At 34.8% G+C, this 20,359-nt stretch overlaps 1 protein-coding gene across 1 annotated transcript in view; it reads left to right on the plus strand.

Moving 5' to 3' along the window:
- Positions 1-8,644: 8,644 nt before the first annotated feature.
- LOC113233931 overlaps positions 8,645-20,359 on the plus strand; it is a 62,383-nt gene continuing 50,668 nt past the window's right edge. Inside the window, exons 1-2 of the mRNA XM_026469167.1 lie at positions 8,645-9,302; positions 13,764-14,194. Coding sequence (XP_026324952.1) covers positions 8,645-9,302; positions 13,764-14,194 — 1,089 coding nt within the window. The remainder of the gene's footprint in view (positions 9,303-13,763; positions 14,195-20,359) is intronic.

Here is a 20,359-nt window from a genome sequence, read left to right on the forward strand (position 1 = left end):
AAGAAAGATGGATACTGCGAAAATTCGAGTGATTTTTGAATACGAGTTCCGACGCGGAACTAACGCGGCAGAAACAGCCCGCAATATCAATGCTGCGTTTGGAGAGGGGTCTACTAATGAACGCACCGTGCGATTTTGGTTTAAACGCTTTCGTGATGGAAATTTCGACTTAAAGAACGAGGCACGAGGAAGACCGCCCACACAGGTGAATAACGATGAATTAAGAGAGATAGTGGAAGCCGATCCTAGTCAAACTACCCAGGAATTAGCGGCATGGTTTAAAGTTACCTTACCCACAATATTGACTCACTTGCGTCAAATCAATTAAATAAAAAATTACAAAAAATGGGTGCCTCATGATTTGACTGATCTGCAGAAAGAAACGCGTGTTGAAACTTGTGTTGCCTTGTTGAACCGGTACAGAAATGAAGGAATATTGGATCGAATTGTAACATGTGATGAAAAGTGGATTCTTTATGATAACCGGAAAAGAAAAATGCAATGGCTGACCCCAGGTCAAATGCCACAACAGTGTCCTAAAGCAAAACTTACCAATAAAAAGGTAATGGTAACTGTTTGGTGGTCTCAGCATGGTGTTATTCACTATAGTTTTCTCCAATCTGGTCAAGCAATAACGGCAGATGTCTATTGTGCCGAACTCCGAACCATGTTGACAAAACTAGCAGTAAAACAGCCCCGACTCATGAATCGATCTTCACCATTATTGCTCCACGACAACGCGAGACCTCACACAGCACGAGAAACCATTTTGACCCTTCAGGAACTGCAGTTAGAAACCATTCGTCATCCTCCGTATTCACCAGACCTTGCTCCAACGGACTACCATTTTTTTCGTGATTTGGACAATTATCTACGTGACAAGAAGTTTTCTTCCCAGGAGGCAGTACAAAATGCTTTCACACAGTTTGTGCAGTCTAGATCGTCGGAGTTCTATCGCAAAGGCATTAATAACCTTCCCATTAGATGGCAGCAATGTATAGATAATAATGGCAACTATTTTGATTAAATAAATTTGTTAAAAATTTAAAAAATAAACAATTTAGATTTTCAGTACAAATCGGCAATTTCATACTTTAACCCCTATTATATTAATAATTTATCACCAAAATTTCGACATATTTATGTGTCATTCAACGTCGCTTTAAAACGAAATGGGTAATATTCTCAGACCACATGTAATGTTAATATATAACTTAAAATCATTTTGAGATAATACTATGTTAGAGTCTGGCTACTGAAACACCCCAGGGCACAATGCTGCCCGACCGGGGAGGTACCCAAGTGCACCTGGGTATCTCCCATAACGTGAGGTACAAGGAAGAGGACAACCACCAAGATGAGTGGCGAGTCTTAACGGGATCCCATGTGCGGTGGGTGAGTGTGCATACACAGGTTTTTAGTGGGTAGTGAAACATGAACTGACAAAGCGCGGCAAATATAAAAAATCTTAAGCTTTTAATACTGTACAAGTGTACATAGTAGGAATTATAGTTTTGATACCTTTTTTTTTTTGAGATTGGAATCCTAGAAATAAATACATGCCCTTACACTCATGTGTCCACATATGTAAACCAAACGCCGATGCAACGTATAAACCAGATGTAAGGTAGGTAAGCAAAACTTCAAATGTACTGAACCCCGAAGTCCCGTTTGTTAATAATAAGAGTGGGGCGTTATTTACACAACTGTATGGAAATAATCAGATCAGAATGGAAATAAAATATAAGTAAAAGATGAATAGAAATAAACAAATCATTTATTGACAGTAATAAATGCATTTTTACTCTTAAGTGTCTAATATATATTGAGTAAAATCCTATCACATAGGGTGCAACACATAACTGAAAAGGCTGTCAAAGGGTCTACTCATGAACATCTTATATTAAGGAACCTATATGATTTTTATGATGAGTGGAATCACCCTGACTGGTGTTTCAAAGTTATTTGTTACATCAGTATACATATAGGTGTTGTAAAAATTTTATTATTCGCTGCCGTAATCAAAGTCTGACTCCAGATACTCAATTCCCATCGATTCATCTGAATCGCTAGAGTCGTCATCACATACATTTATGATGAAATCTTCCATTTGCACTGTAATTCCGTCGCTTCCTCTGTATATATTTTCAATGTGAATTGTATGATTTACCATCTTGTTACATTCCTCTGGAGTTATGCAGTTAAAGCATTCTTTTATTAATTTTTCCATTTCTGGTGCTGATCTCGCTATATTTTTACTGGCAACGTTTCGTTTTGCTGTATTTCAAATAAGCTCAATAAGATTGAGGTCACTATGATAAGGTAGAAGCCTCAACACCTCATGACCATGTTCCTTTAGAATTTCATCAGCTTTATAGATAGACTCAGGTTTACGTTTATCAATCAAGTAAGTAAGTAAGTAAGTAATTTATTTATTTGTACATAAAAATAAATACAGTTCAGTTACCGATAACAGGAACAGGAACATATTACACCTTATGGAATACGTATGTTTAAGACATGCACTTTTAAACTTTATCTAAACCGGTTACACTGGCTCCTACACTAGGCAAAGCCTGTCTCGTAGGTAACCAATTCTGGAAAGAATGTAAAGTCTGTTCCAATCCATTCCGAACAAACAGCAAACAAGAGTGTTTGATCACTCAATATATCGAACAAGCAACACATTCACGTATATTTCGAAGACATCGACTTGATATCTCACCATTGTCTCCAACAACATTCATCCGAACAGCATCGCAAAATTGTATGTGAAAAATGGTAGTCCAAAAGTGATGTTATTTTCAAAATACATCCATGACCTGTCTATAGTTGCTTATTAATAATAAATTAAGATTTCGGAAATCTTAAATATGGCTAGAAGACTCAATTTAACAAATCCATTCATTCAATTAATTAATCGAGCACAGAAGTTCTTCTCTTGATTGACAATCTTCAAAAGAAATGTGATTGCAATGGAGCCAATCTTGTATTTCTGCTTTGCGACTGTTGGTGTCTGGTGCCTTATTTATTTGTACCGTATGGTAACTAGCATTGTCCATGACAATGACACTAGGTTCGTTTAAATTTGGTATCAGTTTTTCACTCAACCATTTATTAAAGTTTGAAGCATTCATGTCATGATGATAATCAGCTTTAATGGACTTTGTACTGAGCACCAATAATGCATTTGCTTCAAAACCATTTTGTGTTCCAGCATGAACGGTAATGAATCGTCCTCCTGACGATATATTGTCGATAATATCTTGTGCCGACGACGGCGTGCGCCATGACTTTTTTGGTTTATAATTTTGATGTACATGCGTCTCACCTAGGAATACATTTTTTTTACCTTGTTCACGCTTTGAAGCTATAGTCCTCAAGAGCTTATGTCGCCACGCTTTGATGTCGTATCGTTCAATGAGCAGCGAACGTTGGTTTTTATTTTGGTTAAATACAAATCCGTTGGGTAATATCTGTTGCAATGCAATTATTTCCTTTAAATCTACTAAGAGGCCTCTAAGCGTGGGCACTTGCTCTTTACAATTCATTAATTTTATTTCTGATCACTTAAATATCAAAGCTGTCCAAGTTGGATACTCTCGCTTTGTTAGGGCGTTTTTTGCCTGGGGTGCTGAATATTCCCTGGTTTACTTTGCCTTCATTGTTAATTCTTTTTAAGGTGGAGATACTAAGTTCTAAAAAAAACAACAAAAACAATTATGTAAAACTGAGGCCATAGTTTGTAACAATAAAATAAATATTTAAGTAATTTATGCTAAATGTGTGATACACCCAATTTTAGCCAATTGTGTGAAAAATGCCAATGATAGCATATTTAGATAGATATACAATAACTTTATTTATTGGTCAGCTCGGGCTCATAACATCAACTCATTATGAACTGTTGCAATATGAATATGCAGGATGGTAGCAGCTACTAGCTATGTAATACAATTTCAAAACACCAAACAATATTAAATACCTACTCACCAGTTATTAAAGTAATTTCTTGGAAATATTTATTCTGAGTGAGGCATTCTTGTACCTCCAATTCTTTGAGTTTATTGAGATTTTGCAAAGCTGCACTAGCTTCTTCAATATTCAAGCCATTATTTTCTGTAAAAAAGAAATATAAATTATTGCTAAATAATATATAATCATGTACCACATACTTAATACTCAATACTTTATTGCAGACCATAATGTGTTTAAGTATATTACATTACGGACCCTGTAAGGGCACAGCACAAAATAAAACAATTCATTTATATTTATAGTATGTTATTGACTATCAAAATTATTATAATGAATACAATGGCAACCTGTAAATACTCCTCATTTTGCTTCAATAAAGCGATTTGCTGGTCGTGTTTATGTTTGTATTTACTAATCATAGTACATAAAATCTGCCGAACAGCCCTCTTTACAGTTTTAGTCATATTTCAAAAAGAAATTTACAATTTTTTTTTGTTTTGGCTACTGTCCCACTGAGGACAAATCTGCCAGTGTCCGGGTTGAAAGATACACGGTTTATATCAAGATTGCCAAGAACGCACTCAAGCGACGATGATCGGTTGTATCATCTTATGGACAAATACAAAACACGAGGTTATTTGACAAACTACTGTGTAAGCAAAACATAAAAACATGCTGGGCACATAATAAGTGTTATAGACGTATGTTATTTGTTCAATATATTTAAATAGAATAAATAGTAGCAGAGGTTTAAGGGGAGAAAGAATACTATAAAAATTTGTGGGACGAGGGATAGAATGAAGAAACCAAACTATAAACGCAATGAAGCTATTAAGTGGTGTTGCCAAGTTAGTGGTTTCGGCCCTAAATATGGGGCTTTTTTTTTAATAATAATAATAACGCACACACTCAACATAGCCCCGCACTAGGGAAACCCTGTGTCGCGGGTGCCATGGACACATACATAGACAAACACAAATTACACCCAAACTCACGAGAGAAATAAATGTAGGCCATACAAATATTTCTCCCGGCCCGGGAATCGAACCTAGGACCTCTGCGTGGCGGTCCGGCATGGTAACCGTTCGGCCACGGAGGCAGTCACAACAATACAAGATAATCCAACTACGCCATTAAATGTCATAATGACATTTATAGCTGTGTTGCCGCTACAAAAACCACTGGGTTCTGGAGGTCTTCTCTTTTTCAACGAAAAACGAAATTTCGATCGAAGTTTCGCATGTTTCTTACCACAAATCCATTTCAATGCGAAATTTCTATCCAACGAAAATTGGTTGACGCTTAGTTTTTCGAACACGAGAACGAAAATTTGATTTTGACAGATAATTCTTCAGAATTATAAAGTCAAATTAACAAAATTAGCATTGCTACAGTTTGATTAAGGCTCTGCCTGTAGAATGTTCAGAGCGTAGGAAAAACCGTCGTCGCCGCCATCGCGCCAGTGCAACCAACTACGTATAAATGTGAATTTCCCGACTTATAGTTTGTAGGAAATTACAAACTCAATCGGCAATTTATTATTGCATATAACATTGCACATTTCTATTTGAAGAGTAATGCCAAGAAATAGTGCCTTTATCACTTTCAAAAGAAAGACGTTATGGAAACGAGCTCACGATTATTGTTCTCGAGTTGGGAGAAAACTAACTCCAGGCTGAAGAAGGGTGCCTCTGAATTAGCTGCTTCTTCAGCTCAAGCTCTGCATGCTAGCCGAAGAACAAGAGTGCTAGTGCAAATTTCGGAAAATATTTACAAGTTATAGTTCTACTCAAGGACATAAAGATTGTGCAAGTTGAAGAAATAAAATCAGTTTACTGCATTATATTTTAGTTTTTTTAGGAGATATTGATTACGAGAAATCTCGCCAAGAGCTTCAAATGCCTTCATTTTGATATTTATTTGTAAATATTATGTACGATAAGTTTACAAAGAATATAATTTATAGAATATAGCTTCGGAATACGGGGATTTTTGGTTGCCACACTTTTGCCACCTATAATTTGCATGAAATGGTACTCTTCAAATAAATCGGATAACAACGAGTATTTTGATAGCCTTTCGGCCAATTACGTCAAAAATATATTTCTATTTGTTTCTTTATATCTTCTCTTAGACTATTCCTTTATTTTTTTCCATCCTCTAAGTATTTTCTGCATGAATATTACAATAAATGCTTAATGAACCACATATTAAATATAAAATTTAAAAATAAAGCAAAACAATTGTATAAAGTAAAAACCGTAATTTGTCGTAGTTGACATCAAAAAAGACCGACACAATATCATTAATTCCAGTCGTTCACGAAAACTGTAAATGACAACGAAATTCTTGGACCCGACCGGAAAAGAATTAAAGTTATTGACGAAGCTTCGTTTAAATATCGTTCGTTAACGAAATTTCGTTTTCAAGAAAGAGAATAGACCTCCAGCTTTCAGTGGCCAAACTCTAGTTGTCATGTGCGATGTACATAGGTGAGCTTATCTTTTACCTTTGACATAATCTATCGTCTATTCCAGACTTAGTAAATTATGTATATTCACTGGTAATTGGTTTGTAACCTTTGTATTAAGTCGATCAAAGATGATTTACATCACACCAAAAGCAAAAAAATGGACGGGAATCCCCACGGATCTATATACTTTGCTGTGAAAGTTGTCATTAATGTGGATATAAATAAAATTATTAAGGACGAAGTAATGAAAATGAAGTAATGCAGCGGTTTCTATACCTGAAAGTTTCATTTTTTTAAATCTCATACTCTTTGGAACTTATATTGAGTATTGTTTTACATTAATAAACTGCCTCCGTGGCCGAACGGTTACCATGCCGGACTGCCACGCAGAGGTCCCAGGTTCGATTCCCGGGCCGGGAGAAATATTTGTATGGCCTACACTTATTTCTCTCGTGAGTTTGGGTGTAATTTGTGGTTGTCTATGTGTGTGTCCATGGCACCCGCGACACAGGGTTTCCCTAGTGCGGGGCTATGTTGATTGTGAGCGTTATTAATTATTAATTAAATTTTTATTCAATTGATATTCAGTTATTTTTTGTGAAATTACTCCACTAGTTTGTTATAATTATTAATACAAAGATCGAACACTCAGAAAAAACACTCAGAAAAAATTCCTTCCGGTCGGATTCGAACCGACGTCTTCTTGCATACCGTGGCAGACGCTATACCAACTAAGCCACGGCACGAACCAACGGACCTTACGAATTTTTCTATGTGCTTGGGTCGTGTTTTTGTATTTGGTCTTTCAACGACTTTTTAGTCGTAGCGCCATCTATGAGAAATCTATTGCAGATTTATCACCCAGCTAGTACCTTTACAGCTACCAGTTCTGGCGAGAGATGTCGCTATTCACTGTATTAATTAAATTTTTATTGAATTGATATTCAATTATTTTTTTACGTGCTAAAGAGCCTTATGTGTTGTTTTACGGCTTCGATGAAAAGCTAACGCAAATCTCTGCCCACAAATATATGGTGCCTTAAAATACATCTTTCCATTAGAAATACATGGGTGAGCTTGAAAACTTTGATAGCCTCTCGCATTGACTTAGAAATAAATGGACGACGGGTCTAATACAAAAACCACGAAAAAATGTCCCAAGTCAACCTATTTAAACGTAGTAACATGTAAAGGAATATGAAAAAGCTAAAACGTTGAATGTAAATTGTAATGTCATCGCAGTACTGTCTAATTTTGCTTGCTTCGCTGTCAGAAGAAACAAACGAAGACTAAGGCGTGAATGACGCTCTGTATACGATTTTAACGCCCTATAAGTTCGGACACTTTTTAGCGTCCATATAATTGTAAGTCAATGGCCTCTCGTGTAAAAAATGAACTTCTGACTTTTGCGGCCGTTTTGCATTTAAGCGACGAAATGTGCATGTTTTGCGCTGATATCCCCATTTATGGTTTTATATTTATGTCCACTTAGTCAGGTGGCTAATAATTATGAACCGTTTTGATTGTTTTTGATTTACCTTGAACATAGAGTAAAATTCACAAATAATATATTAAATTATTCTCTTTGCATTCCATGGATAAATAAGTATTATATTCTTTTTGACTATTTTACATGTAGGGGATTATGACAAACAATCAAAAGTCATTTCAAATTTATTGTTTTATTTTATTTTTTGGATAATGTAATATCAGATTACTTTACTCACTTAGTTTGAATGTGGTTTTGGTTAGAATGCAAACATTTTGATAAATTTGTTTGAAGATTTTTTTATCATACGTGTTAATGCATTTACACTTATTTACTGAGTTTCATGGCACAGGTAGTTAACGTACAATGAATTGCTAAGTATCAGCGACGATTAAAAAGGAGAAGATAGGTAATAATTTCACGCAAGTGTTATGTTTAAATTCATAAGTTAATTTTCCTTATAAACTAACACATGGAACCTTTGTAAAATGTTGGACAAACGGGCTTACAGTAAAAAGTCTAAAAACAAACGTAAATTAAACCTAATTAATCCATTTACACAAGACAAGAACTCGAGACAAGTATTAAACTCCACAAAGAAACCACAATGCTCGAACGAATCAGAAAATGCAAATACAAAGAAATATTTAAATTTCAAACTCGCAAAAGAAAACACTAATAAAAATGTAATGGATTATTTAAATATGGAGGATTATATAGACAGTATGGACTTGAAAAATAGAACAAAGTATACAGCGAATCTTCAGTATGACCAATTGGACCTCATTAGAATAAAAAAATTTATTCACGACTCGAACCATGACGTTGAACAGGGCCAAGGGGATAATCTGAAAAACGATGAACAAGAATTTTCATTTAAGAATATTATTGACTCAAACTTTTTAGATGAAATAGATTCAAGTATTAAACATTCCACTGATAAAATTAATGTAATAGACTACGACAGTAATAATGTAAACGATTGGAATTACAATGATCAGCAACACGCAAGCAAACCAAAACTTGCGGAACAAAACGAACCCATTGATAACACTAAATCTGAATATATATTCAACTTGGAAGCCAGAAAACCAGGTATCTTTGTTATAGAACATGTAAAAAATCGCGAAACATACACAAATACGCCTGAATACAGGTTTAATCAGCAAACTCATAGCAAGCACAAAACTTATAAACATGAGTTAGAAGACATAAACAAACTGGAATACATATATTTTGATAAATCGGAATCCGAAGAAGAAATCGAAGACAATGACAAAAATAAGCATAAGCACACTGACAAAGTGGATTATATACAAGTGCCCATGTATGAAATGGAAAAAACACCATCTAAAGAGAAAAGTAAGTTAAAACACACCTTTGACTAGTACTTTAGCAGCTCTAGGTATACAATTAGGGATGCCGGGCCAGTTCAAAGAAACTAGTCAACAGCTTATTTATCTAAAATACTTGTTTTTACGAACTACGTATCTTCACTTGAGTTCCATCTCACCTCATCAGGTCATCATGACTCGTGTGATAGATATCCAGAATCTTCATATTTCATTTAAAAAGTCATAAGGAGTTTACAGAAAAATAAATAAATATTTATAATAAAAGGTAGTCTCATATCCATAGAGTCACTTTTATACTTTATTACATTATAAATACATTATAATGTAAGTATAAATACTGGACGGTGTGTAACAGTAACTCGCATCAGAAACATCGATTATTACGCAGCTTTGGATGGTTTTTCACAGAGTGTGTCAAAAATTATTGCTTCTTTCCACTAAAAGTTAAATTGGTCACAAATTTATTATAATGAGTTTATATTACGCAACCCTCTGGGAAGTATGGCATAAGTTGAATTACGTCACACTTTCTTCATGAAAGTCTGTCAACAATTTTGACTGTATTAGAGCCAAAAATTTCGACATCCCACCAGTGTTTTCTTTATAAATTTTGTGCCGTAAAACCTGCAAATGTTATTAAGATATTACTATTACAATTTTTCTATCGTATAAAAGAATAACTGCATAGGAATCGTTATTATATTATTATATACAGTGTTTTTTTTAACTGGGTCAGTATGGGGAAATCTGAAACCATAGAAGACAGTATACAAGGAAACTGAATTAGGAACCATCTAATCTTTCTTTGTGAAAACCATTTTGGCATAGTCAATTTTTTGGTCAAGCGTGAGTTGTCCATAAAAATGAATAAAATTGATCAAAATTTTTATTAGTGCTGATCGACTCAGTTTTATGTAAGGATCATGTCATTGTATGAGACAAAAAAATATCGGGAGAGCAGAAGTCAAAGCATCTCTGAAAGATGTGATTCGTGAAGGCCGTCCTTGAACAGTGACCTACGGCGAAAACGTGACTACTATGAAACAGCTTATTGAAGAAAACCGACGTATCTATCACCTATGAAACGATTCGAGGACATCTAGGGATCGGTATGAGTCAGATCGCATAACAAAAACGGACTCGTATTGAAAGAAAACGGTAATTACAATGCTGTTTATGATATCGTCATGCGAGACGAAATATGATTCCTTGTTTTGAATCAGAAAAACAGTCTTATGAATGAGTGTTCGAAAGCGAGAACAGACCGACAATTGATGCGGGCGAGGAAAGTTGGTAAAAAAATTATTGGGTTTTTTCTCTCGCTCGGATCCCGTTTGCACAATCCTACTTGAGGATGAAAGACGTGTTAATGCTGAGTGGTTCACCACCATTTGTTTACCCACTGTCCTAGAAAAAGTCCAAGAGAAACGACCACGAAACTGCATCCTGTTGCACCACGATAACGCTTCTGCGCAAACAGGCAACTAAACAAAATAATTTTAAGCCTCCGAAAAAGTAGAGCTAACCCACCCTGCACATAGTCCGGACCTTGCACTCTGTGATTTTTTATTTTGCCTAAAATCAACGATTTGATGAGAAGTTTTACTTTTACCAATTTTATTAACTCAGAAGCAGCAGTGGAAGCTTTCATCAGCACGTCGAAAACACACCTTCAGGTCAAAAATGGTTCGCCCGAATGAAAAATCTCGTTCGAAAAAAATCGTTTTATCGAGTTCTTAGGTTTTCGCAATTGTTACACATAGGAAATGAAACTATTTTTCCGGATTTAAATCGCGTGTATTTGTTTTTTCGAACAAACCGACCTTTCGGGCCCTTTACAGGTTCCATGGTCACGTTTGACAGTCAACCGTATGTACAACTTGTTTTATTCATGAGTTACGCAAAACTTTCACCTTAAGTACAAACAAAATTTTATTTGATTTGAATTTTCCCGCTCAAAATTTTTGCCCGGAACTAACTGTTAGTGAAGTCTATTAGATTATATTACTAGGGTTTAAGGCTCCCACACACTGCTTTGGTGGTGTTAATTACTCCTATACTGCCGTCCACTACCTAAAGCGCGGCCAAGTGACAAATGCTCAAATAACCGTTTTAAAATAGCAAACAATAGAGCACAAAATTATCTTATGTAAACAGTTAAAATTAGTTAACGTATTCGATTTATCGGAACTTACCCTCAACTATGCATAGCTGTAATATCATTAAACAATTTGAATATTCTAAAACTGGCTTATGTTTTTTTATGATATCTCAAAAAAATATTTTGTCACTGTCGCGTTTTAATTAACGGACGACAGTATATCACTAAGGATTACCCCAGGTTTTCCTATTAGGCAATGCACTTAAACTAAATACAAGATATAACTCTACCTATTACAACAATTGTTTGCTTCTTAGAGCGTTTCGACCAAATTTTTTGTTTTGTCCTTTTCGTCTCTTGTATAAATATTCTTATAAAGACAGTAACTTATTTTCAACCCAATTTAAAAAAAGAACAAGGTTCTCAATTCGTCTGTACTTTGTTTTTGTATGTATGTTACGCAATAACTCCGGTATTTGTGAACCGATTTTCATGATTCTTTTTTTGTTGGAATGGGGTGTTTCCATAGTGATTCCATTTCATTTTGAAGAAAGTCATCCACCTCTAAGGGTGGCTGTTCACGCATGAAGATTCATTTTTATAAATAGCGCCTAAATTTTACTTAAGGAGCAATTGTTTTAATAGTTGATTTTGCTATTTCTCCAATTCAAGGCGTTTTTCTCTCAATGTCCTTTGAGTAGTGAGAACTGATTTTTATTATCTCCAGTGTCAAGTCCTGTATAGTGGCGAACTAGCGGATACTTCAGTAAAACTTAGCAAATAGACGTAATTCCACGTACTTTTGAGGTCGGTTTTTTTAGTACTCTGTACTGAGATTATATTATTCAATTAACATAACACTGCAAGCTCCTGAGGTATATCAATCTGTCAGTTGAAGTAGATCTACTCTTTAATTTTCTTTTAAATGTACTGGGATGTCATTGACAAAAATAAATTTAAAACTCATTAATTTGAAGTGACTTTGCCGCCAGAGTAGGTTTATCTCGCAATACTACATTTTTCTGAAGATTATGAAAGTCGTATAGGCTAAAGTTGTTTAACTAGGTTTAAGAAAAATTAGTTTAACCTGGAAACAGATTTTGATGATAACGTACGTATAGTATTATATAAAAGTGACCCTGAAGGACATGAAAGACAAGGTAATATTGTTAAATTGCACGTTTTCCTGAATTTATATGTCAGCTTCTATTATCAGATTTAATACAAATGTTCCTCTTTTAATCCTTAGCCGCTCACGCGATGCGCTACCCCCACCTACTTCCAGAGACGCATGAATCGCGCAACGCTCTGTGGCAGCATGCGTCCACGGCTGCATGTATCGCGTGAGCGGTTAAGAAACTGATTGTACTCATATTACAAATTTCAATGTGGTTTCAATAGTAGTTTATCGACGGCTACATAATAAAATCATAAAAACATCACACGAGTGTTTTAATACCTAATTATGTACATACACTGCTTTATTTATACACATCACTCTGTAATGTGTTCAGGGAGCGCATGTGACGACTTACGAAACGAACTTATCTCCCGCATGTCAGACAACCGTAGTTTTTATTTGGATGTAGTTAAGCAAAAAGGATCCAATCCACAAAAATATCAAAAAATTAGTTATATGTGTTAATCAGTTCCTAAAGTGTAACTTCTTAGATCAGCAAAAAAATCCAACATATAAACACAAATAAATATCTCTGAAGTTACATGACATTATAAGTTTTGAAAATAAAACAAGAGTGAGAAATATTTTTAAACTTCATAGTGCCATATCTCGCATGTGACTGGATGTGCATTGGATCCTTTTTGTTTAACTACATCCATTTCATTCATAGCCAAACTAGAATCTGCCCCAACTATCATATCGTTCGATACCAAGTAACGCGTGAAATTTGTCATGACATTTAATTTCGAATAAAACTTCATCTCGACTGATATTAGAATCGAGGTCGAATCAAATTGTTTTGTTTTTCAGAGATGTTCGAAATTTGAATGTAATAATAACAACAATAAGAACATTTTCACAGATAAGAAATTTGTTCTAACAAAACAGTTTATCTTTATGCTGATTTGCGGATTTTGAACACATCGTAGAAGATTTATGATATGTGTGTAGATAAAAATCTTTCTCATTCTCCGTCCGACATTCATCCGAAATAATTACTGACAAATAAGTAATACTCGAGCAAATTAAAAAACACATGATGCTAATGAAGCTTCAAACTTGATATTATCTTTTGGATTGACCGAGTATTACTTTCGGACTCAGTAATTATTTCGGACGGATCCCCTGAGACGAACTGATTTATCCCTTGTATTAATATACGCTAATGAAATTTCATTGTCTACTAGCTAATGTTGAAGGTAAGCAAACGAAGTTCAGAGTGAAACAAGGGAAGTCGGATCAATACTCAAACCTCCAAAAAACACGCACTACACTAACACATATGATCCCAAAAAAGGAAAAGATTCTACAAGGGCGCTACAACGATACAAGAACAATAAATGTTACAAAATCAGAAAACGTAACACTAAAGTGGACAAATATGACGGACGTGGTGGCTGAAAAGGATCTTAATAGCACATGGGACCACCACCAGTTACCACACCCCCAGTTTAATTTGCCACCTTATTATTCTCCTGTGAAATTAATGGCTAGCGAGGATCCATTTATACCCAAGCCTCCAGTGTTAGCAAAAATATTTCATTCTGGTACACCACGATTTGATTTATTTTTTCAGAAAGTCGATAATAAGATTTCATTTTCATCAGAATATATATATGTAAGTATGCACATTTATAGTTAAAAAATACATTATTCTTAATTTTAAAATGCCGCATAAACGCTAATAACTTTTTGTGGTTCATTGTACCCACGAATACAAACATCTTTTCGATACCTCCAATTAACACTACGCCAACTTTATTTTTTGGTTATTTTCTGTTTTTTTTTTGTAAACAGTTATATTTATTTACTTTATTTATTTGTTGTGCTCCTCGAATTTTGTGAAAAATAAACAAAAAACCAAGAAAAGACATCCGAAAAAAAATACCAAAAAACGAATTTCTGAAAAAAGGAAACAAAAAACAGAATAAAAACAGAACAGGTCCAAAAATTAAGTTGGCGTAGTGTTCATTGGAGGTATCGTTTTGTCCTATAACTACTACAAATTCGTAATTTTTTTCTATTTGCCATACAAATTTAAAAAAAGTATAATTTGTTTTTATAACAACAATAAGCTCCTAATGTACTATTGTAACTTTTGTATCATCCTGTTCACTTTACATTAAATTTATAGACTAATAAAATTTCAAACTAAATGCAATGCTATCTGCGCCGGTCCATAACTGTCCAAGTACATCATTGTGATATTTTTTGTGAAGTAATTCCACTAGTTTGAGACGATTATTACTACAAAACTTTAATAGAAAAACTTTTTCGACCCGATGTGACTTGAACCTCTGACCATAATGCACCGTAGCTGCTTTTACCAACTGAACTGCGGGTCAAGTTGTCGAAAATCTCCTATGTGTTTGTCAAAGATCTTTGTACTGGATTTTCTCGGCATCTGAACCGTAGTGACATCTAGTGAGAGATTTTAGAACCCACTTCACCGCAGCTAGCACCTTTACAGGTGCTTCAATTGGCGTCGATGTCGCTTTCTAATCAAATTTATTATTGAGATATTTTTAATTATTAATACAAAGATGTGCAAGGTTTTTTTTATAATATCAAGGGACGAGACGAGCAAGTCGTGCGTCTTATGGTACTACGCGCCTGTCCATAACCGTTGCAGCACCGCTCAGAGCTTTAATTCGCACTCACCAGCGCCCTTACCCTTCAAAACCAGAACACAGTAATGCTGACATTACTGCTCGACGGCAGAAATATGTCGGTAAGGTGGCTCTACTGCTCCTAACTGCATTCTGATGTCATACAATGCATATTAAATTTAAACCATGTGGTTCGTTTCCTGAGACTCTGTATAGAAGGCAAATGTCGCTTCTCTCTAAAGGTAAATACACATTAAACTATAATAATAGTTCGCATCTGAGAACTAATATTAAACTATTATAATATCGCTGTAATGTGACGTACCAGGCCGAGAATTTCAATTCGAAAAAAGAGGTCAGAAGAAATATAACCTATATGCGAACAACACTAATCGTCAAGTATCCATTTCAACTATTTGAGCTTCTTAGTATAATACATATTGGTCAATTTCACTGACAATACATGGAGGCCGTCGTCAGCACTGCGGCATTGCTTCTTAAATTATACCGATCGCAAGACCGATCACGTTCCGTTCGACCGATCGGCTAAATACCAGCTTACCACCTTTGACTACTGCTATAATACTGCAAAACTACAGATACTCAAGATTCTCTGTTGGTCGGTATTTTACTAGACACATTACGGTAAATGTTTCAGAGATGAACAAACAAATTTCATTATTCTCTTCCTATCATATAGGGGGAAAAAGCACGGCTACGATTTCACCCTAACATTATTGACGTACATCGAGTATATAACCAGAGATAGAGACGAAATAAGAGCCATCCATCCCTGGCAAGTAATTAGGCGAAATCCTAAGATCTCAAGTTATATGATAACGCACACACCCAACATAGCCCCGCACTAAGGAAACCCTGTATCGCGGGTGCCATGGACATACACATAGACAACCACAAATTACACCCCAACTCACGAGATAAATAAATGTAGGCCATACAAATATTTCTCCTGGCCCGGGAATCGAACTTGGGACCTCTGCGTGGCAGTCCGGCATGGTAACCGTTCGGCCACGGAGGCAGTATAAGGCAAATAGGCCTTATATCACTTTTAAATATCAACTCTCGTTTGCACTGAAATCACAAATTAGACAGCGAAATAATACAGCGCCAACAACTGAGATGTGTACACACAGCCTTTGCCTCCGTATATTCCAAAAATATTCTGTATTTATTGTAATAAAGATAATAATTCTAACTACGGGTGGTTGTTCCATTAGGTGGTGTAGGAAAAACAGCAAAACATCTAATTGCAACTATTTTTCCAGATTTAAATCGCGTATATTTGTTTTTTCAAACAAACCGACGTTTCGGGCCCTTTACAGGTCCCATGGTCACGGTTGACTGTGACAATCGCGAAAACCAAAGAACTCAATATCTAATTGCAAAACAAACGGAATGACATTTCATCGGTAATTAAACATTAAGTATGTAATTTTTCAATTACCGTCCATTATAGCAAAGCTCAAGTTAAACTGGTCGATTTGACGTTAAACAATTGACTACACCCGTCAATTGTTTCGAATTCGGGCTGGTCAATCGGAGCGCAGTTGTCACCGTAATGATATGGCAGAATAGTTTTGAAACAAATTAAATGACATTTCGTCTCCATTTCTCGTTATATACTCAATGTTGACGGACTACCATTTCATAAATCGTTTAATTTCCTGTCTCTCGTTCTTTGCCAACAAAACACAATGCCAACGTAATTTTTTGGTCACTTTCTGTTTTTAATGTAAACGGCCTTATTTTATTTACTAATATGAAGCATCCCGATTTGGAAAAAAAAATAAACAAAAAATTTATAAAAAACACTAAAGAAATAAAGCAATTAAATAAATAAAAACAGAGATGACCAAAAAATTTTAAAAAAAAAGTCGTGCATTTGAATCGTTTCTATATGCCGACATACTTAATACTGCCTCAGTTTTGACGAAATACTGCAAAAATCCTGCAAGTTTGTTAACGGAAGTACATACAGTAAGAGTCCAAAAAGAGTACGGCCAAAATAATCCCCGTTAAAAATCATTACAAATTACTTAATGTGTCTCTGTATATATTTAAACAGGGTCTGCCATGAATTATGTTGAAGAAACTTTTGTTGTTTGGTTACTTTTAATTGGTTTCTGCAGATCTCCTCTTGACTTCTTGAGTAAACGTTGCAGTAGTCTTGATCACAGACGTAAAGTAGCCTGCTTGTGCGTATTTTACAGATTCTATCTCGAAAAGTGTGATAGAACTGCATTAACCTGTTCTGCTGTCTCGCTTTTGTCTGGCTGATGCCTCTATTCGCTCTTAGCGATATTGCGTTAAGTTGTTTATGTACTGTTCGTCTGTGTTCGTGTTTGAGCAATAAAGTGCGTATGTTAATTTATCTGTCTCTAATATTAGGACCACGTGATTTAGCATCATTTTACTTAATAAGTAATATTTCATCAAATATATTTCTGTCCTTATGGCCTTGGAACGGCACAATTTAGTAATATTGTTCTCTAGTAGAGATTTTGGTCAATGTAATAGTTTTTAATAATATGTACTTACTATTTTAATATGTACAAATGTTTTATTGACAATGAATAGGCAAGTGAAGGCGGTGACATAAACAAAATGTAGTATTATTTCCAGGCATTTATATATCAGATTATCCTTCTTAACTTTGACGAGGAACTCTGGTCGCCAGCAGCTGGTCTTTGTGCCTCCTCCAGACATCTCCGGTGTCAGTTTGGAGCTCGTAATGTAGTTGGCCCAACCTCCATCTTACAGTTGACAACAGTCATTTAGGACCAGTGGGCACGTAGTTCCGAGGATGAAATCTCTGGCCCTCCCAGAAGGTCCGTAACGGACGTGGGAAATTGCGTGCCACAATCTTAATAAATGTTCTTTATCTTGTATATCGCCCCAATTATTATCTTAAAATACACATATTCCGATATGTACAAATATTTTATTGACAATAAATAGTCAGGTGAAGGTGGTGACATAAACAAAATATAGGTTTATTTCCAACCATGTATACATTAGTTTTTATTGGGCATTTCTCTATAGAAGTATTTGAAACAGAAAAAAACTTTCATTTTTATCCTTCTATATCTATCTATCTATTTTGGGGTGATACCCACAGGGAATTCCGTACTTTGAGACCAGGTAATTAGTGTTGTTCTGTGGCATGTTATTATTATTATTTCCTTCCCACGTACCTTTGGTGAGTTAACTTTGGCTTCTTCTTACGTATTCATAGGTTATTCATAAAAAATACTCGTTTTTGAAAGTTGTAACATATAAATTGTATCATTCTACTAAACAATATTAGTCTATAAATTTAATTAAGATGAAAAACTGACAAAGAAAGACAGAACCTAGTTGATTTCTAAGTCTAAAAAATGATGTAGCAATATCAAGCAATCGCGCAAAATAACGAATCCGGCACTCTGTCGATTGAAAAATGACGTTAAATTCACAAAAACTTGGTACATTTCATTTTGTTGTCAATAAACATAATAATTCATGTTTAGCGGAACAAAAAAGTGAGAATATAAAACAGTAACGTTTAGAGCGGTTACACACGGTGACTTGTGGCAGCGATGCAAACGCGATGCAGTAGCGAAGCAGTCGCAAATTTAAACACGCGAGCGATTATAAGCAGCGATGGAAACGCGATGCAATAGCGAAGCAGTCGCAAATTTAAACACGCGAGCGATTGTAAGCAGCGATGGAAACGCGATGCAAGCGCGCGACTTGGGTTTTATGGGCGATTGCATTCGCGCGTTTGTATCGTTAAAGTCGCTATGTGCAACCACTCTTATATTTAAACAAATGAGAATTAATAATAATAATAATAATAATAATAATAATAATATCATTTATTTTTTATAATAATATCATTTATTAATTATAAAATCGACTTAGTGCACCATTACTCAATATTTCACTGAAAAAAAAAATAGATTTTTTTTTACATTTTAACTAAGCAAAAACATCTGAAAATTTCAAAATTGTAACAGTTCAACATTGGTTATATCACACTTTAATGAAAATATACTTTTAGTGAACGGTAAAGAACGGAAATTTAAACTAGAACCTCTCGACAAACCTGTAATAAGGAAATGAAAAGAGATAAATGGACAAAACATAATCGAATTTTTTGAACTTTTGTTTCAATATACTTAGGGCTAATCTAAAAAAAGTAAAATAACCAAGTAAACTTTTTCAAAAACACTGCATTATTTTGAGGATTTTCTAGTGTTCCGCTAAATTTGCCAATACGTATATATGTAAGATGTTGTCGGTCCTTAACAAATTAAATATGTCAATAATATGGGATCAATTTTTTAACAAAAACAAATAGATTAGGCCAATTACGTACCTTTACTTACGTACCTGTGTACCATTTGCCTAGAATCATTAATTAATGCGGTATGAGGACCGCGAAGTACATACTGCTTGACATTGTATATAAAATATCTGTACATTTGCATAAAGATATACGTTTACAAACGAAAAGAAGTTAAAAAAGACTACTTGGGTTGTATGTCGCACTCACAAAAAAGTGGCTAATTAATTTGTGATGCATATCTATATATATAAAATTATGCAAACATTTAATAAAGTATTATGATTGAAATCCAAGTAAGAATATATTTATTGAGACAACTGTTTTAAATGAATATAGGTTTTCTAAAGTGTTTTAATAAAAAAATAATACGGTTACGTTGTTCTAATACTAATCAGATATAGAACGTCACTGAGTAACTTTAAATGAATAATAATTATGTCACATTTAAAATGTAACAATATATTATCAATTTCAGTGACGTGCTGATAAGTAAGTACTACGTCACTTAATGCATAAACCCGTTCATGGACAGTGTTTAAATAGTAGCTCACTAAAAATGTCAGTATTTTTCTTTGTACCACAGTGTATATATTGATAAAATTTCATTAAATTTATTTATGATCAGGTCCTGTACTCTCGTTCTCAGTCCGACATCTGTTCGAAACAATTACTGTCAAATAAGTAATACACGAGCAAATTAAAACACGCATTATTCCTTTCGGACCGGCTCAGGAACTACTTGGAATTTCTCTGAAAAAAAAGTTGTATGTACCGGAAATTGACCTGTAGATGACGAATCTGAGGTCGATTTTCCATTTTTCGG

The sequence above is a fragment of the Hyposmocoma kahamanoa genome, unplaced genomic scaffold (genome assembly GCF_003589595.1).
Source record: "Hyposmocoma kahamanoa isolate Upper Pololo Valley unplaced genomic scaffold, ASM358959v1 80, whole genome shotgun sequence".
Taxonomy (NCBI): Eukaryota; Metazoa; Arthropoda; class Insecta; order Lepidoptera; family Cosmopterigidae; genus Hyposmocoma; species Hyposmocoma kahamanoa.